The sequence below is a fragment of the Mus musculus genome, chromosome 8 (assembly GCF_000001635.26).
Source record: "Mus musculus strain C57BL/6J chromosome 8, GRCm38.p6 C57BL/6J".
NCBI classification, from domain to species: domain Eukaryota; kingdom Metazoa; phylum Chordata; class Mammalia; order Rodentia; family Muridae; genus Mus; species Mus musculus.
Window position 1 is genome coordinate 65,084,468 of NC_000074.6, and position 18,001 is coordinate 65,102,468.

At 42.7% G+C, this 18,001-nt stretch overlaps 1 protein-coding gene and 2 pseudogenes across 1 annotated transcript in view; all 3 read right to left on the reverse strand.

Moving 5' to 3' along the window:
* Positions 1-1,145: 1,145 nt before the first annotated feature.
* The window catches only part of Smim31 (small integral membrane protein 31), a 43,951-nt gene continuing 27,095 nt past the window's right edge, over positions 1,146-18,001 (reverse strand). The window contains exon 3 of the mRNA NM_001352886.1: positions 1,146-2,196. Within this exon, the coding sequence (NP_001339815.1) occupies positions 2,093-2,196 (104 nt within the window). The 3' untranslated portion in view covers positions 1,146-2,092. The remainder of the gene's footprint in view (positions 2,197-18,001) is intronic.
* Gm45445 lies at positions 7,775-8,072 on the reverse strand (annotated as a pseudogene).
* On the reverse strand, positions 8,438-9,558 carry Gm48810 (predicted gene, 48810; annotated as a pseudogene).

Genomic DNA, 18,001 nt, shown 5'->3' on the forward strand with positions numbered 1-18,001 from the left:
AAAGGGAACATAAATGCATTCGAAGTTTGCAGTCTTGTTTAGCAGCACTTGTCCCCAGCAATGACTAACATGCTATCTCTTATTTATTTAAGAACCCTGCCAAGGTCTCTCCTACCCTAGTCTTTAGGGGGAACATTGAAATTAAGTGAATCAATTCTGTAGCAGCTAGATAAGGTAGAAAACACCCAGCCTTATCTACGCTTGTCTGCTCTGTTTGTTATTTGAGACAGAGTCTCATTTCACCTCTGCTAGCCTCAAACTCTGTATGTATTAAAGGTGAGCTTGAATTCCTGACCCTTCTGCCTCCACTTTCTGAATACCAGGATTATGGGCATGCACCACTGTGCTATTTTCTGCTTGCCTTAAAAAACGATGCAATGCCCCCTTCCTCCACTACTTTTTTCTATATAGTGAGTGCCTTTAAATTTTTGGGATTCGGACCTGAGAAGTAATTGGCTAAGTCTGTTAAATAGTTGGTCCACAGTTCTTCTGTCTATCAATGTATGGTAGGGTTCCATTTGTATTAAATCCTGCCTGAGTACAAGAAGCACAGAGCAGAGAGGGACACAGGCGGGTGGGTCTCACACTGCTGGAACTCTGTGGTCAGCAATGGAGATCTGTACCTGTGATTTTATGATTCTCACTTCAGGACAGTTGGCTAACGATTGGCAATCTCATGCCTTCTTTCTGTCTCTGTGGTACTGCCGACACTTAATATCCACCATCATGATGAACATAGAAATTGAAATTTCAGGAATTAGAAGGGTGAAGAATGACAGGCTCCACTCCATGCTTATGAACTTTGCTCTGCGTAGGGTTAGAATCATATGTTTGCAGCAGCTCCTATGGGACAGCTGAGATGGAACTGAGGCTAGAAGCGTTTGCCATGAAGCCTGCCGACCTGAGTTCAGTCTCCCACTCCAGCAAGATGTCCTCTGATCTCCATACACAGATTGAGTCGCATGTGCATGCACACAACGTAAGCAAGGAAAGAAATGTAATAAACACTTTAAAAAGCCCTCTCCCCCAAGACCCTTATGTCTGTAAACTGTATCACTTTAAATCTTAAAAATTTTGAAGCAATGATAATATTTCTATTTGATAGGAACACTTCAAATTTCTACATTTGGGCAGTGAAAATAGGGTTTTGTCTTTAGTATTTATTTCAGAAGTCCTTATTAAGTCCTTATTATAGAAGCAGCAGAGACATGGTTAGTTGTAGTTTTACAACAGAAGAATTGTAGCTTCTAAGTCACACTTTGCATAACCAAGTGAAAGAAAAACAGTAAAAATGCATTGTTCTTGGAGCTGGAGCAGTGGCTCAGTAGTTAAGGGCGTTTGCTGTTGCAGAGGACCTGAGTTCAGTTGTCAAAATCCTGGTGACTCAGCCCTCTGTGGCTCTGAGGGTCTGGTGCCCTCCTCTGGCCTTTGTGGGCATCTGCACTCATGTGAACATATTTACGTATGGATACATACATATGTATGTGATTTTAAAATGTCATTGTACATTCATTCATTCATTCATTCACTCATTTATTCATTAATTTTAAATGAATAAGTGCTCTGTGTGTACAGCTGTATGCCAGAAGAGGGCATCAGATCCCTTTATAGATGGTTGTGAGCCACCGTGTGGTTGTTAGGAATTGAACTCAGGACCTCTGGAGGAACAGTAGGTGCTCTTAACCACTGAGCCATCTCACCAGCACCTTATTTATTTATTTATTTATTTATTTATCTACCTCCCTTTTTTTTGTCAGAGCTAGCAATCAAACACAGAGCCTTAAGCATGTTAGGCAAGCACTCTACCACTGAGCCACAGTCCCAGAGACTGCTGTTTTCTTTAACTAGATTATAATACTTATGTATTTTCTCTTTCTTGAAAGATCTTACTTTGACTGTATTCCTTTTTATTACAGCTAGTGCTCATAATTGGTCTTATAAACAAGGATGTCAAAAAAAGAGTATGAAGCCCCATTCCCTGTGTTGAGTCCTAGCGATTATGATCTGAAGGCTGTTTTAATGTCCTTGGTCTTGCGAGCAATCCCAGCAGGCATTCTTAGGGGAGCGACTGTGCACTCACAGGTGGCTGAGGTCATGGTTGCATTGTTTCAATTTTGTGTTCTTCATCTGAGCAATTTTTCTTCCCTTTAAACTCTTTTCTTTTCCTTCTCTTTTCCTTTAGGTGGAAGTCATCGTCTATAACAAACAAACAAACAAACAAACAAACAAACAAAGTTAACCACTGAGAAAACAAGTAGAAACTGACTTTAGTTATTGGAGGACTTGGGTACAATGTAGCTTTACCCTTTGACAGAAAGAAGACAGAGTGGGGCTGTGGTGGTGAATCCCTGGACTGCAGACTGTGTGCATTTCACAGAGGCTAGAAGATCTAGTCAGGCTGGTGAGCAATCCCAGCACTTAGGACAATGAGGCAAGAGGACTTTTATGAGTTTGAGGCCAGACTGAGCTACATAGTAAGTTCCACACACACACACACACACACACACACACACACACACACACACACACATGCACACACACACATGCACACACACACTTTTACTCACTCCAAACCAATGAATAAAGTTATTTCTTATTTAACTGGAAAATACTAGCCCTGGGCATTTTTATTTTTCTTGTTAAAGTTTGACTTTGTTCTCATTGAGGTTTTCTTTTGTTTTTTAGAAACCATGGTTACGAGAGTAATGAGAGTCAAAACTGATGCTAATTAACTTTATTTGTAGCCTTAAGAATTTACAAGTTCATGTGAAGTTACTTAAAGCAACTTACTTGTATGGCACCATTTATTAGATTACTTTAATTGGGATTTTGCAATCTGTACAATGTGTAAATAATTTAATTTTAGAATTTGAGTTAATGCTTGAAGAGTAATCCATTTAAAAAGAACTTTTAGATATAGAGTCATTCGGCGTAATGCCAGGTGAAGTGTCTGTTCAGCTCATACGATTTCAGATTTCCATTTGTAGTATCAGTCACATGGCACCACATGTTTTACTTATTTATTTTTATGTGTATGATTGTTTTGCCTGAATGCATGTCTGTGTACCACTTGTGTGCCTGTTGTTGCCTAAGGAGGGCACAAGAAGGCATGGGAGACCCTGGAACTAGAGTTATAAAATGCCGTGAGCCATCATATATGTATATGGGGACTAGAACCCAGGTCCTCAGGAGGAGCCGCCAGGACTCTCATCTGCTGAGCCATCTCTCCAGCCCCATGCAGATGTTTGGGAGAAATCCTCAAATTATCATTTTTGTTGTTGCTGAGACAGAGTTTCACGTAGTCCAGCCTAGTCTGGTACTTACTGTATAACTGGGAATGACCTTAAACTCTAGAACCTGCTGACAACCCCTCAAGGCCAGCAGAAGACGCCTAAGATGGGAGCCCAGCCCGGGTGAGAAAGGGCACAGACTGAAGCTGAGCTCGGCTGGGGTTCCCACACTCCTGGGCACCCAGCCAGCGTGCTGGGAAACTTGAGGAGTGAATCTGGCTTAGTTGAGAGGTGAATGTCAGGAGCACGCAGGGGCCGTATGTAGGAGACTTAGGCAGTGTAGCTCAATAACAAAGGCTGTCCCCTCCGTGGTTCTTAATAAGAGAGATAGTCCTTGCTTGTCCAAACTGATGAACATGGTGCATACAACATACCCAGGGCAGACCAGAGATTAAATACCTTTTGCAGGAAGGAAAGTCCAGAAAGGGAAGCTCATTGGCTAAACCCTCGGGGCCCATCTAGATGCCTCATTAGCATGGAGCACTCTGGGCTCTCTGCTACGTGACTAGTTGTCATAGTCCTCTCTTAGCGTGTTGTGGTCACGTGCTCTAGGACAAGAACCAGGTTGGGAGCAGATTCAAACACCTACCGTTCTCAATTGTGAGAATTGCCAGGGTTCCTTAATCTGATCTGTCTGGCGAAACCGTTCAACTTGCCCCACACGCACGTAGAAGTTAGAGGAGTTGTTTCTCTTCTTTCACTATGCGGGTCCCACGGGGACTGAACGCAGGTTCTCAGATTTGGCTGCAAGTGCCCTTCCCTGATGAACTGTCTCAGTAGTTCCACTTTGAGTATTGTTAATCAGAAGAAGACTTAGCTTGTGTGTGTGTGTGTGTGTGTGTGTGTGTGTGTGTGTGTGCAAATGCAGAGCAGTTAGATGTACCGAGGAATCTCTCCAGCCCCTCTCTTTTGCTTTTCAAGACAGGGGTTTTCTGTAGTCTTAGCTGTCCTGGAACTCACGTTGTACATCAGGCTGGCCTCGAACTCAGAGATCCATCTGCCTCTGCCTCCCCGACTGCTGGGATTAAAGGCGTGTTCCACTCTAACAAACTAGCTCTTGGAGGCCAGCAAGATGCCTTGCCCTGGGAGAAGTGAACTGATAACATGGATGTGGTGGGTTTCCACAGCATGGCAGAAACAAGAAGACAGACCTACCTTAGCAAGGAAGGAGGGAGGGAAGCTCCTGATAGCTGTCCTCCAACCTCACTCTCTCATTGTGGTATGCTTGCACCTGCACCTGCGCATGCGAGCACACACGCGCGTGTACACACACAACCAAAACTAAATAAAAATGTATGCCAGACATAGTGGTGCCTGCCTTTCAGCCCAGCACTTGGGAGGCAGATTTCCACGAGTTCCAGGCCAGCCAGAGCTACAGAGTGAGCCACTGTCTTAAAGAATTAAAAAAGCATTTGTAGCTGGGTGTGGTGGTGCACGCCTTTAATCCCAGCACTCAGGAGGCATTGGCAGGCAGATTTCTGAGTTCGAGGCCAGCCTGGTCTACAGAGTGAGTGCCAGGACAGCCAGGGCTACACAGAGAAACCCTGTCTCAAAAAACCAAAAAAAAAAAAAAAGTATTTGTAATATACAGAGAATTAAAACCAAGACAAAAGCCCCCATATAGGCAATGACTACAGAACAGCGGATGGTGGTAGAGATGGCTTCATTTTGAGCATGCCAGGACTCCAAAGCGACACACCATCAATGCAGTTTAGTCAGCTGTGGCACACCCCTCTCAGCAGTCCAACAGTGACTATCATCCTCGTTCCCAGGTACTTCTGGGAAACATGAGACTGCCAAGCTAGTCTTCCTTGCACCTCAGTCCCCTGGGAAGGGAAACATTTACAGATCTCATTCAAAGCATCGCATCCTGTAGCCTGCACAAGCTTTGTTCCTCTGCCTTTTGGCCTAGTAGCTATTTGCTATTTCTATGAAATTCATTATCAAGTATCTAACTTCCTGTTTATAATCATTAAGCTACGTTTCAAAAGCTTTTTTATGCTTAGCAAATGGTGTTTTCTGAGTCGAAAGGAATACTTTATCTGGACATGTAACATGTTCTACAAAAATATCAAGATCCAGTGGTAATTTAATGTTTTTTATTTACCAAAGATAAATAAAACTGTTCATTGTTCTGACGTACGCGCAGAGCTTGAGAAAGGAGGACTCAGAGGCGGGTGGTCTTGGTGTCTAGCTTGGAATGTCTTTTGTCCACCAGCCATATATCTTACCTCTCTCCAGGGAACAGTGAGAAAGTTCGGCCTAGTTACAGCTCCTACAGTCTTAGGCCTATTTCCCAGCTGGTCTTCTGACCCCAGCTCTCTTTGTAGCTAGCTTGGCACCCCCTGCTTGCTTTTAGGGCCACCGTGCTTTGCCTGTTAGCAGACTGTGGGCAGAAGGGTTTACTATGGAAGATTGAGGGGAAGTCATGTCTGGAATTCTAGTTATTCCTGTCTCTAAAGCTGTACTTTGAGGGTTAATTTTAAAAAAACTCATATTTTTGATTGTGGGAAGGGAGCGCAGTGCTTTCCCCTATGTTAAAGCATATGTCCTGTCAACAAGCAATACTCCCAGCTCACCTAAAGTCAAGAAAGCTGCTTCTCTATTTTGCAGTTTTGAAGTTTTTCTGAGTAGGTTCATATAAATAAAAAGGAAGTACTTGTACATACTGATTTTCCCCCTGAAGCAAGATATATATTATATTTCCTAAAATATCCAAGGAGTAGATTCTTTTCTATTGACATGCAATCTCATGAAATTATAGAAATGAAAATCTATAAATTTGCTGGGTGGTGGTGGCACCTTTAATCCCAGCATTGAGGAAGCAGAGGCAGGCATCTTTGGGGTTCAAGACCAGCCTGGTCAACAGAGTGAGTTCCAGGAGAGTCAGGGCTACACAGAGAAATCCTGTCTTAAAAAGGCAAAAGTAAAACAAAATGAAACAAAAGAGATCTCTCTAAATTTATTTCATTGACTGTTTGCTATAAGATTACTTTCAGGAGGTACAGGGGTGGCACAAACCTTTAACCCAGCACTTGGGATCTCTGAGTTAAAGGGCAGTCTAGTCTACAGAGGAACCCTCTATGTACTGATACCCTGTTGTAATAAGTATAATGTGGTGCTAAACACTGGCTCCCAAGATCTGGTTGTCCCTAGGGACAAGAAAATCCTCACACACACCAAGTGATGCTATGTAACCTTGGTCCTTAATTTAAAGCTATTAGTTGAATAAAGATGCCTGCAGCCTATAGCTGGGCAGAAGAGAGTTAGGCAGAATTTTGGTTCCTGGACTTGGGTTAGAGGTAAGACCAGGAGAGGAGAAGAGAGAGAGAAGGTAGAGAGAAGTGAAGATGCCATGGGGTAGGTGAGTCATGAAAACACGGCCATGAGGGCTGGCCAATTGGAGTTGAGTGGCTCAGATGGAACGTGGCAGGTTACAACTCGGGGTTATTGATAGGGGAGTACATACTAAGAGCTTAGAGCGTGGATATCTCTCCAGCTCTAGTGCTTTAGAGGCTCATTATAAGTATAAAGGTTTTGTGTCTTCTATCTGGGAACCGACTGATCTAAGATGGAGTAGAATCTCCTGATTATATTTATATCTATTATGACAATACCTATGTTTGCTCAAAGATAAATTCAGTTAAATTCTTTTAAAAAAATGAGGCCCATTGGTCTTGCAAACTCTATATGCCTCAGTACAGGGGAACGCCAGGGCCAAGAAGTGGGAGTGGGTGGGTAGGGAAGTGGGGGGGGGAGGGTATGGGGGACTTTTGGGATAGCGTTAGAAATGTAAATGAAGAAAATACCTAATAAATTTTTTTTATTTATATGAGTATACTGCAGCTATCTTCAGACACACACTAGAAGAGTCCATTGGATTCCATTACAGATGATTGTGAGCCACCATGTGGTTGCTGGGAATTGAACTCAGGACCTCTGGCAGAGCAGTCAGTGCTCTTAACCGCTGAGCCATCTCTCCAGACCTCAGTTAAACTTTGTTCACAGATAAATTCAATTAGACCACACACACACACACACACACACACACACACACACACACACACACACACGGTCTCACTGTATGTGGCATGTGTGATGCTTGTGTCTCTCCTTCAGCTCCCATGTGGAGGTCAGAGGAAAACTTGGGGAGTTGGTTCTCTGCTTCCTCCGTGTCAATCCTGCTGATCAAACACTGTGGTCAGTCTTAGTGGGACTTTACGTACTGACTCAGCTCACTGGCCCCTGTTTTTGTTTTATTGTCATTTCAGGTGAATTGATTTGATATTGATATGAGAACTCACCAGTTAGTGTGGGATTAGAAAGTATTCCCTTGAAGCCGTACATCTCAACCTCAGAATTTGTTTTTATTTATTTATTTTTTGAGAGACAAACCTGTCCATAATTAAAACTTTATTGAAAAACTGACACCAAAACAGGAGATCGTTGTTGAAGACTTTATAAAATCAAACAATAATTACATTGTCTTGGTAAGGTATCTGAAGTTGATAAGGCTTCCTGTGAAAAACACAAATTCAGGAACTTATATAGACGATTAGTGTTGCTTTCTTTGAAATGAACAGCGTTCCGTGAGCCTGGCTTTTCCTCCTGTGAGCTGGCACAGCACAGTTGAGCAACCCTCACGAGAGAACTACTGTCTGTGCATGGCCGAAAACTGTAGTAATCTTGTAGCAACCTGGACATTTCACATCCATGAAGTAAGAATTTGGGCTCTGAACCAGCCATTTCTTCTTGTTTTTTCTTCTCCTCTTCCAAGGAAGGGTGTAATAGTTCTCTAGCCAGGGGCGTGGTGAGGGCTCTGCACGCTCGGCTGGTCCCGACCACTGAGAGGAGAAGCTCACTCCAGAGTTTGTTTTTATAATGTTCAGTATTTTGTGTGCTTGAAAATGTGTTTTTAACTTATCTTTTATATAAGGGAAAGCTGGTTTTGTAGGCAGCAGGGTCCATGAGTCCTGAGACATACACAGTGAAGAATTCATCTTTAGCATCGGGATGGGAACAAGACTCTCCTCCCAGAATTCCCCTGCTCCTTTCTAGTTAACCTTTCTGCTTGGCAGCTGCTGGTCAATTTCCATGTAAACACAAGCATCCACAATGCAATCTTTTTTTTTTTTTCTTTTCTTTTTGTTACTGTAGCACTTTCATTTTTCTTTACACAATGACGGCTTGCTAGGGCCTAATGTTCTCACTGAGCAGGAGAAAACCAAAATTTGTCATTTCTTAAAGAATTGAGTACAAAAAGACCCCTTCCATAGATTAGAAGGATGGATACATTTACAGGTGCCGATAAAATGTTCTCAAATCAAAGCAAATAACAACATGGCGGTCAGGAGGGAAAAAAACCAGAACGGAAACTGGGTCCTACGGTTCGAACTTTCCCACCATATTAGACTGGCAAGAAGGAAGTGGTAACTGGTGTGGGAATCCTTGCCAGCCTCGGGAAATCCTGGAAGTCTGCTGTCAGTTAATACCCTGCACGTGGTACTCACAGAGATCACCAGGCTGGGGATTTCTCTTCCACATTGTGCTGTCCCCAGCCACCAAGTGACAGAGCCACATGAACTAAGGACTAAGTCAAGATATGCTCAGGGCATTAAACATATACCCAGGGAACAGTTAACTTGAACACAAGGGCAAAAATTAGCAACAAGCTCTACGATCCAGTGCTGATATCAAGATACAAGCTTCAGTTTCTTTTCTGAAGGCTTATTCCAGTTTCATGAGGCTAGCATGAGGTGTGTACACTTGCCAGGGCAAATCGATACTTTAGAACCAGCAACAGATGCCTGGCACTTGCTCAGTCTATCCAGAAGCATCCGCGGAGGATGATGGAGGGGCCTGACTTGTCATACTCCTGTTTGCTGATCCACATCTGCTGGAAGGTGGGCAGTGAGGCCAGGATGGAGCCGCCAATCCAGAGTAAGTACTTGCGCTCAGGGGGAGCAATGGTCTTAATCTTCATCAGGCTGGATGGATACTAGGGCTGTGATCTCCTTCTGCATTCTGTCAGCAATGCCTGAGTACATGTGGTACCACCAGGGAGCACTGTATTGGCATACAGGTCTTTACTGATGCCCACATCACACTTCATGATTGAGTTGAAGGTGGTCTCATGGATGCCACAGGACTCCATGCCCAGGAAGGAAGGCTGAAAGAGTGCCTCCGGACACTGGAACTGCTCATTGCCGATGGTGATCACCTGCCTGTCAGGCAGCTCATAATTTTTCTCCAAGGAGGAAGATGATGCTCATTTTAGCACTTCTTTTATTGAGCATGGTACAGTTCATCAGAAATAACTGGTCCCAGAGGGAATATTTGACAGTTGCCTTGAGTTGTTTGAGGACAGGGTGGGTGTGGGGGGTTTGTGGGCAGGGGTGTGGATCTCCTTAATTAGCCCAGGCTAGTCTCCAACTCGCAACCCTTTTCTTTTATCAACCAAATGCTGCAATTGCAGACATGGACCGAAACCTGGCCTTTCAGGAGACTGCCAGTGTCGATTGGCAGGGCTGAGGGGAGGCTAGAGTGCTGTATAGTGGCAACTGCTTGTAATCCTAGCACTCGGAAGGCTGGCATGGGAGAATCATTGTGAGTTCCAGGATAGTCTGAGCTGTGCAGTACAACTGTCTTAAAACGATAACAATCAAGAATGGCTGCATCTTAGCCTCCTTACCTGTAATTATCTCTGTGCCTTGTGAAAAGTATTTGGCTTGTTTCCAGTTTTAAGAAATGTTTTATATCTCACCAAGACAGAAGAGCACAGAACCTGCGTGGTTCTGCACCAGGTCTTCCTTGTATATATTATGGCTTTCAGCTGAGTGTTTTTATGGGACTCCTGGAGCAGGATTGGGTCTCTGAGCCTTGTGCCTTCTGTTGGGCTCTTTTCCTTCTGTTGGCTTGTCCTTTCCAACTTTGATGTGAAAGTTTTGGGTTTATCTTATTATATTTTTATTTTGTCATGTTTGGTTGTTATTCATTAGAAGCCTCTTGTTTTCTAATGAGAGACAGACAGGAAGTGGACCCCAAGGAGGTGGGGAGGTGGAAGGAACTGGAAGGAGTAGAGGGAGGGGAAATTTTAAATAGCATATGCTTCATGAGAAAAGTATATTTACAATAAAAGGGAAACATTAGAAAAGTATTTTATATAAGCATATGGAAACTTTACACAAAAACGAGTTTCAGTATGACATTTTCTTAGTTATGCATAAAGTATTTTGATCATATTCATCCCATGTCTGTTGTTGTTGTTGTTGTTGTTGTTGTTGTTGTTTTGCTTTTGTTTGCCATTCAGTAGTTATATGTTGTGGGACATATTAAAAACAAAACAAAACAAAAAACAAAAAACAAATCGGGCACTTCTCTGCCCTGGCGGTCTGGCCAGCCATGCACTGGTGGGCAATGGCTGACATGTTTTTATCTCTGACTCAGAGCTCCAAAATCTCTCCACCCAGCTTGCTAGGTTCCCACTGGCAGGTTGTTACCATGCCATCCCATGCTTCAACATCCTCCTCTCCCCTTCCCTAGAGACTTTTGTAATATAACTGCTTTGCCACCACTGTACCGTTCTCTCTTGAACCCAGACGAGCCACTGTGTAAAGGAAAATGCAACACAAACTTAGTTCAGAAACAACAGTAACTAACCACTGGATGCAGCAATTAAAATCCTAACTTGTAAGCCTCAATCCTCTGGTGGCAAGTCCTGATGGATCTGCCATTGAAACCAGGAGACACTTGTAATTACATTTTGTCCTCACTCTATCCCTATCCAAAAAAGGACCTAACTCTCTCCTGTTTCCTCTCTTCCTCTGTCCAACCGGAAGTCCCTCCCACTTGCCCAGTGATTGGCTCCTTTATTCAATAGGAGATTGGTTCACAAGACCAGTGCCAGGCCCATCCACAACAGTTATAGATAATGGTAGAAAAAGCGGTATATATTTTTGTGTGAATATAACTACTGGGCATAAAGAGTTTCTTGGGCATATGATAATTGTTTACTTTTTTTTCTTCTCAAGACAGACTCTTATTTTGTAGCCCAAGCTGACCTTAAACTGGTGTTCTTGCCTTCTCCTAAATGTTGGAAATATGTACCAATGTTTCACTCTAAAAAGAAACTATATTTTAAGAGGCATGTGTGGTGTGTATATAGGTAAGGGGACAACGTGACTTTGGGAGTTTGTTTTCTCCTTCTACGTGTGCCCGGAGGACTCAGGACCTCAGGCTTGGCAGCAAGCACCCTCACTCAGCCATCTCACCAACTTTAATGTACATTGTCTGTATTGTATAACACATTTAATAAATCTAATTCCGTGTCTGCATGTGCTATGGGAGTTTTAGCTAGGCAAGAGCTCATCAGTGAATTATATTCTTAAAATGGTTTTTAAAAAGAATATTTAAAAAAAATTTAAGTGAGCTACATTCTTAGTCTATTTCTTTTTACACCCTTGAACTCACTCTATGACCCCAGTAGACCTTGAATTAATGATCTTCCTTCCTTGGCTATCCCAGTAGCTGTGGGGTATTGGCCTTTGCCACCAGACCCAGTAGCTCTTGTCACCTCTGTAGCTTCAAGATTCTTTTTCTAGCTGTAGCATTATTGATCCAGAACTCAAGAAGGTAGACTTCAGAAAATCAAATAACCCCATTAAAAAATGGGGCTCAGAACTGAACAAAGAATTCTCACCTGAGGAATACTGAATGGCGCAGAAGCACCTGAAAAAAATGTTCAACATCCTTAATCATCAGGGAAATGCAAATCAAAACAACCCTGAGATTCCACCTCACACCAGTCAGAATGGCTAAGATCAAAAATTCAGGTGACAGCAGATGCTGGCGTGGATGTGGAGAAAGAGGAACACTCCTCCATTGTTGGTGGGATTGCAGGCTTGTACAACCACTCTGGAAATCAGTCTGGCGGTTCCTCAGAAAATTGGACATAGTACTACAAGAGGATCCAGCAATACCTCTCCTGGGCATATATCCAGAAGATGCCCCAACTGGTAAGAAGGACACATGCTCCACTATGTTCATAGCAGCCTTATTTATAATAGCCAGAAGCTGGAAAGAACCCAGATGCCCCTCAACAGAGGAATGGATACAGAAAATGTGGTACATCTACACAATGGAGTACTACTCAGCTATTAAAAAGAATGAATTTATGAAATTCCTAGGCAAATGGATGGACCTAGAGGGAATCATCCTGAGTGACGTAACACATTCACAAAGGAACTCACACAATATGTACTCACTGATAAGTGGATATTAGCCCCAAACCTAGGATTCCCAAGATATAAGGTACAATTTGCTAAACACATGAAACTCAAGAAGAATGAAGACTGAAGTGTGGACACTATGCCCCTCCTTAGAATTGGGAACAAAACACCCATGGAAGGAGTTACAAAGACAAAGTTTGGAGCTGAGATGAAAGGATGGACCATGTAGAGACTGCCATATCCAGGGATCCACCCCATAATCAGCATCCAAACGCTGACACCATTGCATATACTAGCAAGATTTTATCGAAAGGATCCAGATGTAGCTGTCTCTTGTGAGACTATGCCGGGGCCTAGCAAACACAGAAGTGGATGCTCACAGTCAGCTATTGGATGGATCACAGGGCTCCCAATGGAGGAGCTAGAGAAAGAACCCAAGGAGCTAACCGGATCTGCAACCCTATAGGTGGAACAACATTATGAGCTAACCAGTACCCTGGAGCTCTTGACTCTAGCTGCATATGTATCAAAAGATGGCCTAGTCGGCCATCACTGCAAAGAGAGGCCCATTGGACACGCAAACTTTATATGCCCCAGTACAGGGGAACACCAGGGCCAAAAAGGGGGAGTGGGTGGGTAGGGGAGTGGGGGTGGGTGGGTATGGGGGACTTTTAGTATAGCATTGGAAATGTAAATGAGCTAAATACCTAATAAAAATGGAAAAAAAAAAAAGATAAAGGAGTTCTTTAATGATCAAAAAAAAAAAAAAAAAAAAAAGCCTCCATTTAAAAGAACCCAGGTTACCAGGGACATCATTTAACCTAATCCCTTAAGACATACCTTACTCAGCCCCAGACCACACTCAAGATTTTGAACAAAGAAAGAAATTATCTGCATCATACATATTGAAAAGGGACTCCTGGGAGCTGGTGCATGCATGTGGGCTTGCACGGTATTTGCTGGGACTTTAGTTCCAGAGAGGGTTCACTGAACACAGCAGGAATGACTTGTTTTTCCTGGATTTTGTTGGCAGACATTTCTGTTTACTGGCTGGATGCTACGGTTGCATTCTGGAATATACGTGGAGGAATGATATGTCACCAGCTTTCAAAAATGTGCTGTGTCTGCACATCTATCAGTCTGCAATTAACTGTGCTGATAACCCTGTATGCGTAGAACTTTACTGATCACCCTGTCTCCCCCAAACAGGCGTGTCAGGAGTGCTGATGTCTTGATTGTATCTAAAACAAACTTGAAGCTTAGCTTCAGAAATAAGCCAAGGCAGCCTTATGCCTTATCTCTTTTCTATTAAGTTAATGGCTTCTGGGTGAGTGAACTGATAAGACGAATTGGTACCATTTATGGCCTCAGTTTCATAATTCTTTCTGTTCATAAAGGCGGAAGGCAGGTCAGGTCCAGTGAAAAGCAGAAACATTGCAGGAAAATACAACAAGTTTTAACAATGTGTGTATTAGTAAAAACATCTACAAATTAGCCAGTAGGGGCCATTTAGTCTTTTCTTAATATGAGTTTTCCTCATTTTTATGCAGTAAATTGGGGAATGCTAATTTGGGGTCCAGGCAGTCTGGCAGTCTATTTCTAACACTGGAAACCACTGAGCCTTTTGGCCTCTGGTATTTACAGAACTATGCTTGGAAGCCTTCACTCAGCAAACCCAGCAGTCACTACCCAGTATGGAAATACCAGGGGTGACAGAAACCCAAGCCTACCTCCAGGTAGTATGAATGCTGAGAAGTACACTTCTCCCTACGTCTTTAAGATCATGCCCTCTTAGCTGTACATTTCCTAGTGATGATTTCCTCTGCTACCAAAGACGTGTCATTTATATTTAACCAAACCCAGTTCATCCCAAATACAACACTGAGAAGTTCATAGAGAAGAATACAGAGACTTGTTGGGAGGCCATGATGGCTCACAGGGTAAAGGTACCTCCTGCCAAGCCTGACAGTCTGAGGTAAGTTTTTGTCTCACATGGCGTTAGGAGAGAACAGATTCTCAAAAGTTTTCTTTGGCCTTCACAAGTGTTCTTTGGTATTCTTACCTACAGGCACGCACACACACACACACACACACACACACACCCAACCTACACACCTAAATCCCCCAAATACACACTTACACACATACCTATCCCCACCCTACCCCATCCCCCACAGTCACTAAATACAATGTAATGAAACAAAACAAGATTGAAGAAGCCTTCTGTTGGAAATCATGTTCTTCATATGTGGGTTACCTCTATTCCCCCCTTTCTCCCAGTGTACATTTTTTGATGTCATAAGGTAATTATTTTCAACTATTATTGAATTGGTACCATGACTACCAAAACAACCAGAAATAAATGCAGATAGGAATATTTTGCAAGGTCTCCCTCCTTCTCCCTCCTCCCCCAACTTTCTCTTTTCTTTAGATTAAAGGTGTGTCCCACCATACCCAGTGCAAGATTTCTTTACTGATTCTTTACTTATCAATGATGACAATCAACAGTAATGATAGATAACAGGTGCTCTATGGTACACTGCCTTCAGAAATGTCCCTCTAGACATTGATTACTATACAAATGTTTGCAGGGTTGGGTGTAGTGCGCACCTTTAATCTTAGTGCTTGGGGAAGTAGAAACAGGTAGATCTCTTGTTAGTTTGAAGCCATTTTTGTCTATTTAACAAATTTCAAGCCATGTCTCAAACAAAACAAAACAGAAAAAACAAAACAAAACAAATCTGACTTCTGCTACAGTAGTGTTTACATGGTAATCTACAATGATGGCTGTCAGAGGGCACAGACACTGGAGAGGGTAATGTGACACGTGGTTCAAGGTGCATAAAATCTTCCTATGAGAGAGGCCAATATGATTGTCTGGCATCATGTCAGCACTGAAAGATGACGTGCTCACTGGCTTGTTGCAGGAATTTTGCCTCATGAATATTTAAAAGCTTGTGGTCAGGCCAGTGAACCCATCAGTCAACAGAGGGACCTGGTGGCCAACTGTTGAGTGAACATAACTATGCAGGTATTTACAGGCCTTATAAGAAGACAGTCTGAGTCAGTCGGGATGGAGGCAGAGCAATTGTTTGTTCAAAGCTGGTCTGTCTTTGTCAATATTCCTTTAAGGATATGACCACCCAGATTCTAGAATTCATACGCGTGTTTTGGAACTTTTTTTTGTTGTTGTTGGTATTAATTAGCCAGTCCTTCCAGATCAAAGCAAGTGTTGTTTCTTTGGAAAAACTATACTATCTATGAGAGGTTCTCAACAAATATTTGAACTATGATAGCTACGAGCATACTCTCCACTAATATTTCTTGCCATCAAGTTGCATTTGGTGTTACAAAAGGTTTTCTTAAAACCAAAGCTGAATAGCATACTCCCCTTCAAAACAACACCACTCCCTAAGCCCCCTGAAAAACCCCAACCCCTAACCTAACATAACCAAACCAGAAAAGCTTAGAAAAACTACTACAAATGTGAAACTCATTACAACCATTTCAACCTGTTGGGAGTTGAGAAAAGTGTATGTGTGTGTGTGTGTGTGTGTGTGTGTGTGTATATGTATGTGTAGTGTGTGTGTATATGTGTGTGTTTGGTGTGGTGTGTGTGTAGTGTGTATGTGTGTGTATAGTATGTGTGTAGTGTGTATGTGTATATATGTGTGTTGTGTAGTGTGTATGTGATGTGTGTGTGTGAGTAGTGTATGTAGTGTGGTGTGTGTATATATAATGTGTGTGTTTAGTGTGGTGCATGTGTGTAGTATGTGTGTAGTATGTGTATAGTATGTATGTGTGTGTGTGTTTGGTGTGGTGCGTGTATGTAGTGTGTGTATAGTATGTATATGTATGTGTAGTGTGTGTGTATATGTATGTGTGTGTGTGTAGTATGTGTATAGTTTGTGTGTGTAGTGTAGTGTATGTGTGTGTATGTGCGTTTTGTAGTGTGTCTGTATGGTGAGGAGTGTGTATGTGTGTGTGTGTGTGTGTGTGTGTGTGTGTGTGTGTGTAGTGTGTGTAGTGTGTGTAGTGTGGTATGTGTGTATGTGTGTTGTGGAGTGTGTTATGTTATGTGTGTGTGTGTATGTGTGTGTAAGATAAATGCCCAAAGAAAATTCAGTTGAAAACACCAAAGACATCAGTCTGCTCAAGAGGCCACAGACTCTGTAACACAGAGACACGGACAAGAACACACTACAGAAAAGATCGAAGGCCACAGATGACCTGAGCGAGAATGAGATACCAACACTAAAGTCAGGCAATTTGAAAAAGGGACGCTGTGCTTTAAACATGGGATCATGTTTTACTCGGTCACACAGCGGCTCTGTGGGGGCAATTTATCTTTCTGGTCATATTGGGACAGCATAACAACAGCAGTTGAAACACATAAGTAACTTGTTTGGTCTCCTCCCTGCCATGTATTGTAGCCTAGGTTGGCCTTGAACTCATAATCCTACTGTCTCTGCTTCTCAAACGATGGATGTGGTTATAGCCGTATACTATCACCAAGGGCTCAAAATGATTTTTAAAGGTCTACTTCTCTCTCTCTCTCTTTAGTGTGTGTGTGTGTGTGTGTGTGTGTGTGTGTGTGTGTGTAAATAGGTGCCAAAGGCATCAGGTACCTCTGAAGCTGGAGTTACAGGCAGTTTGTGAAGAGGTACAGAGAATGAAATTCGGGTCCTTTAGAAGAGCAGTATGCAGTGCTTTTAACTGCTAAGCCATCTCCCCTGCCTTATAAATCAATTCTTTAAGGATTTATTTATTTATTTATTTAATACACATGGGTATTTTTGCCTGCATGTAGTATATATATATCAAGTGTGTGTGTGCCTTTGGAGGTCAGAGAGAGTGCTAGTCCTCTAGACTTGGAGCTGTGAGCTGCCTGGTAGGTACTTTGTACCAAGCCTTGGTCTTCTGGAAGAGCAGCCAGTGCTCTTAACCACCAAGCAATCTCTCTAGCTCTATAAGTTTATATTGTTGTTGTTGTTGTTGTTGTAGGGACAGGGTCTCTTTAGTTAAGAGTTAGCTGTCCTGAAACTCTATGTAGTCCAGGCTGCCTCTGCCTTTGGAGTGCTAGGACTAAAGATGTGCACCACTATAATAGACTTCAAGTGAATTCTTAATGTATGAAAAGCTTTCAATTCTAGCTAAAGAACCCTAAGATAATTTAAGTTTCCTCTTAATCTGAGTTGGTGACACATGACCTGCAGCTTCTGGCTTCCTTGCTCACCTGGTGTTCTAAGCGTCATGGGTGAAGTAACAAAGACTCTACCTGGCAGTTCCCACAGCTCCCCTGGAAGGGAGTGTCTGACATGGGGATGTGGGTGGCTTCTGTTTGTCGGGAGGCTGTGCACACACCTTTGATGGAGGATCATTACTTATCTAGAATATCCTTATAATTCCCTCCTGGGCCACTTACAATTTATCACTTCCTCCTGCTCGTTAGACAAGACAGCTTTCAAAGGTAGGTGGATGACA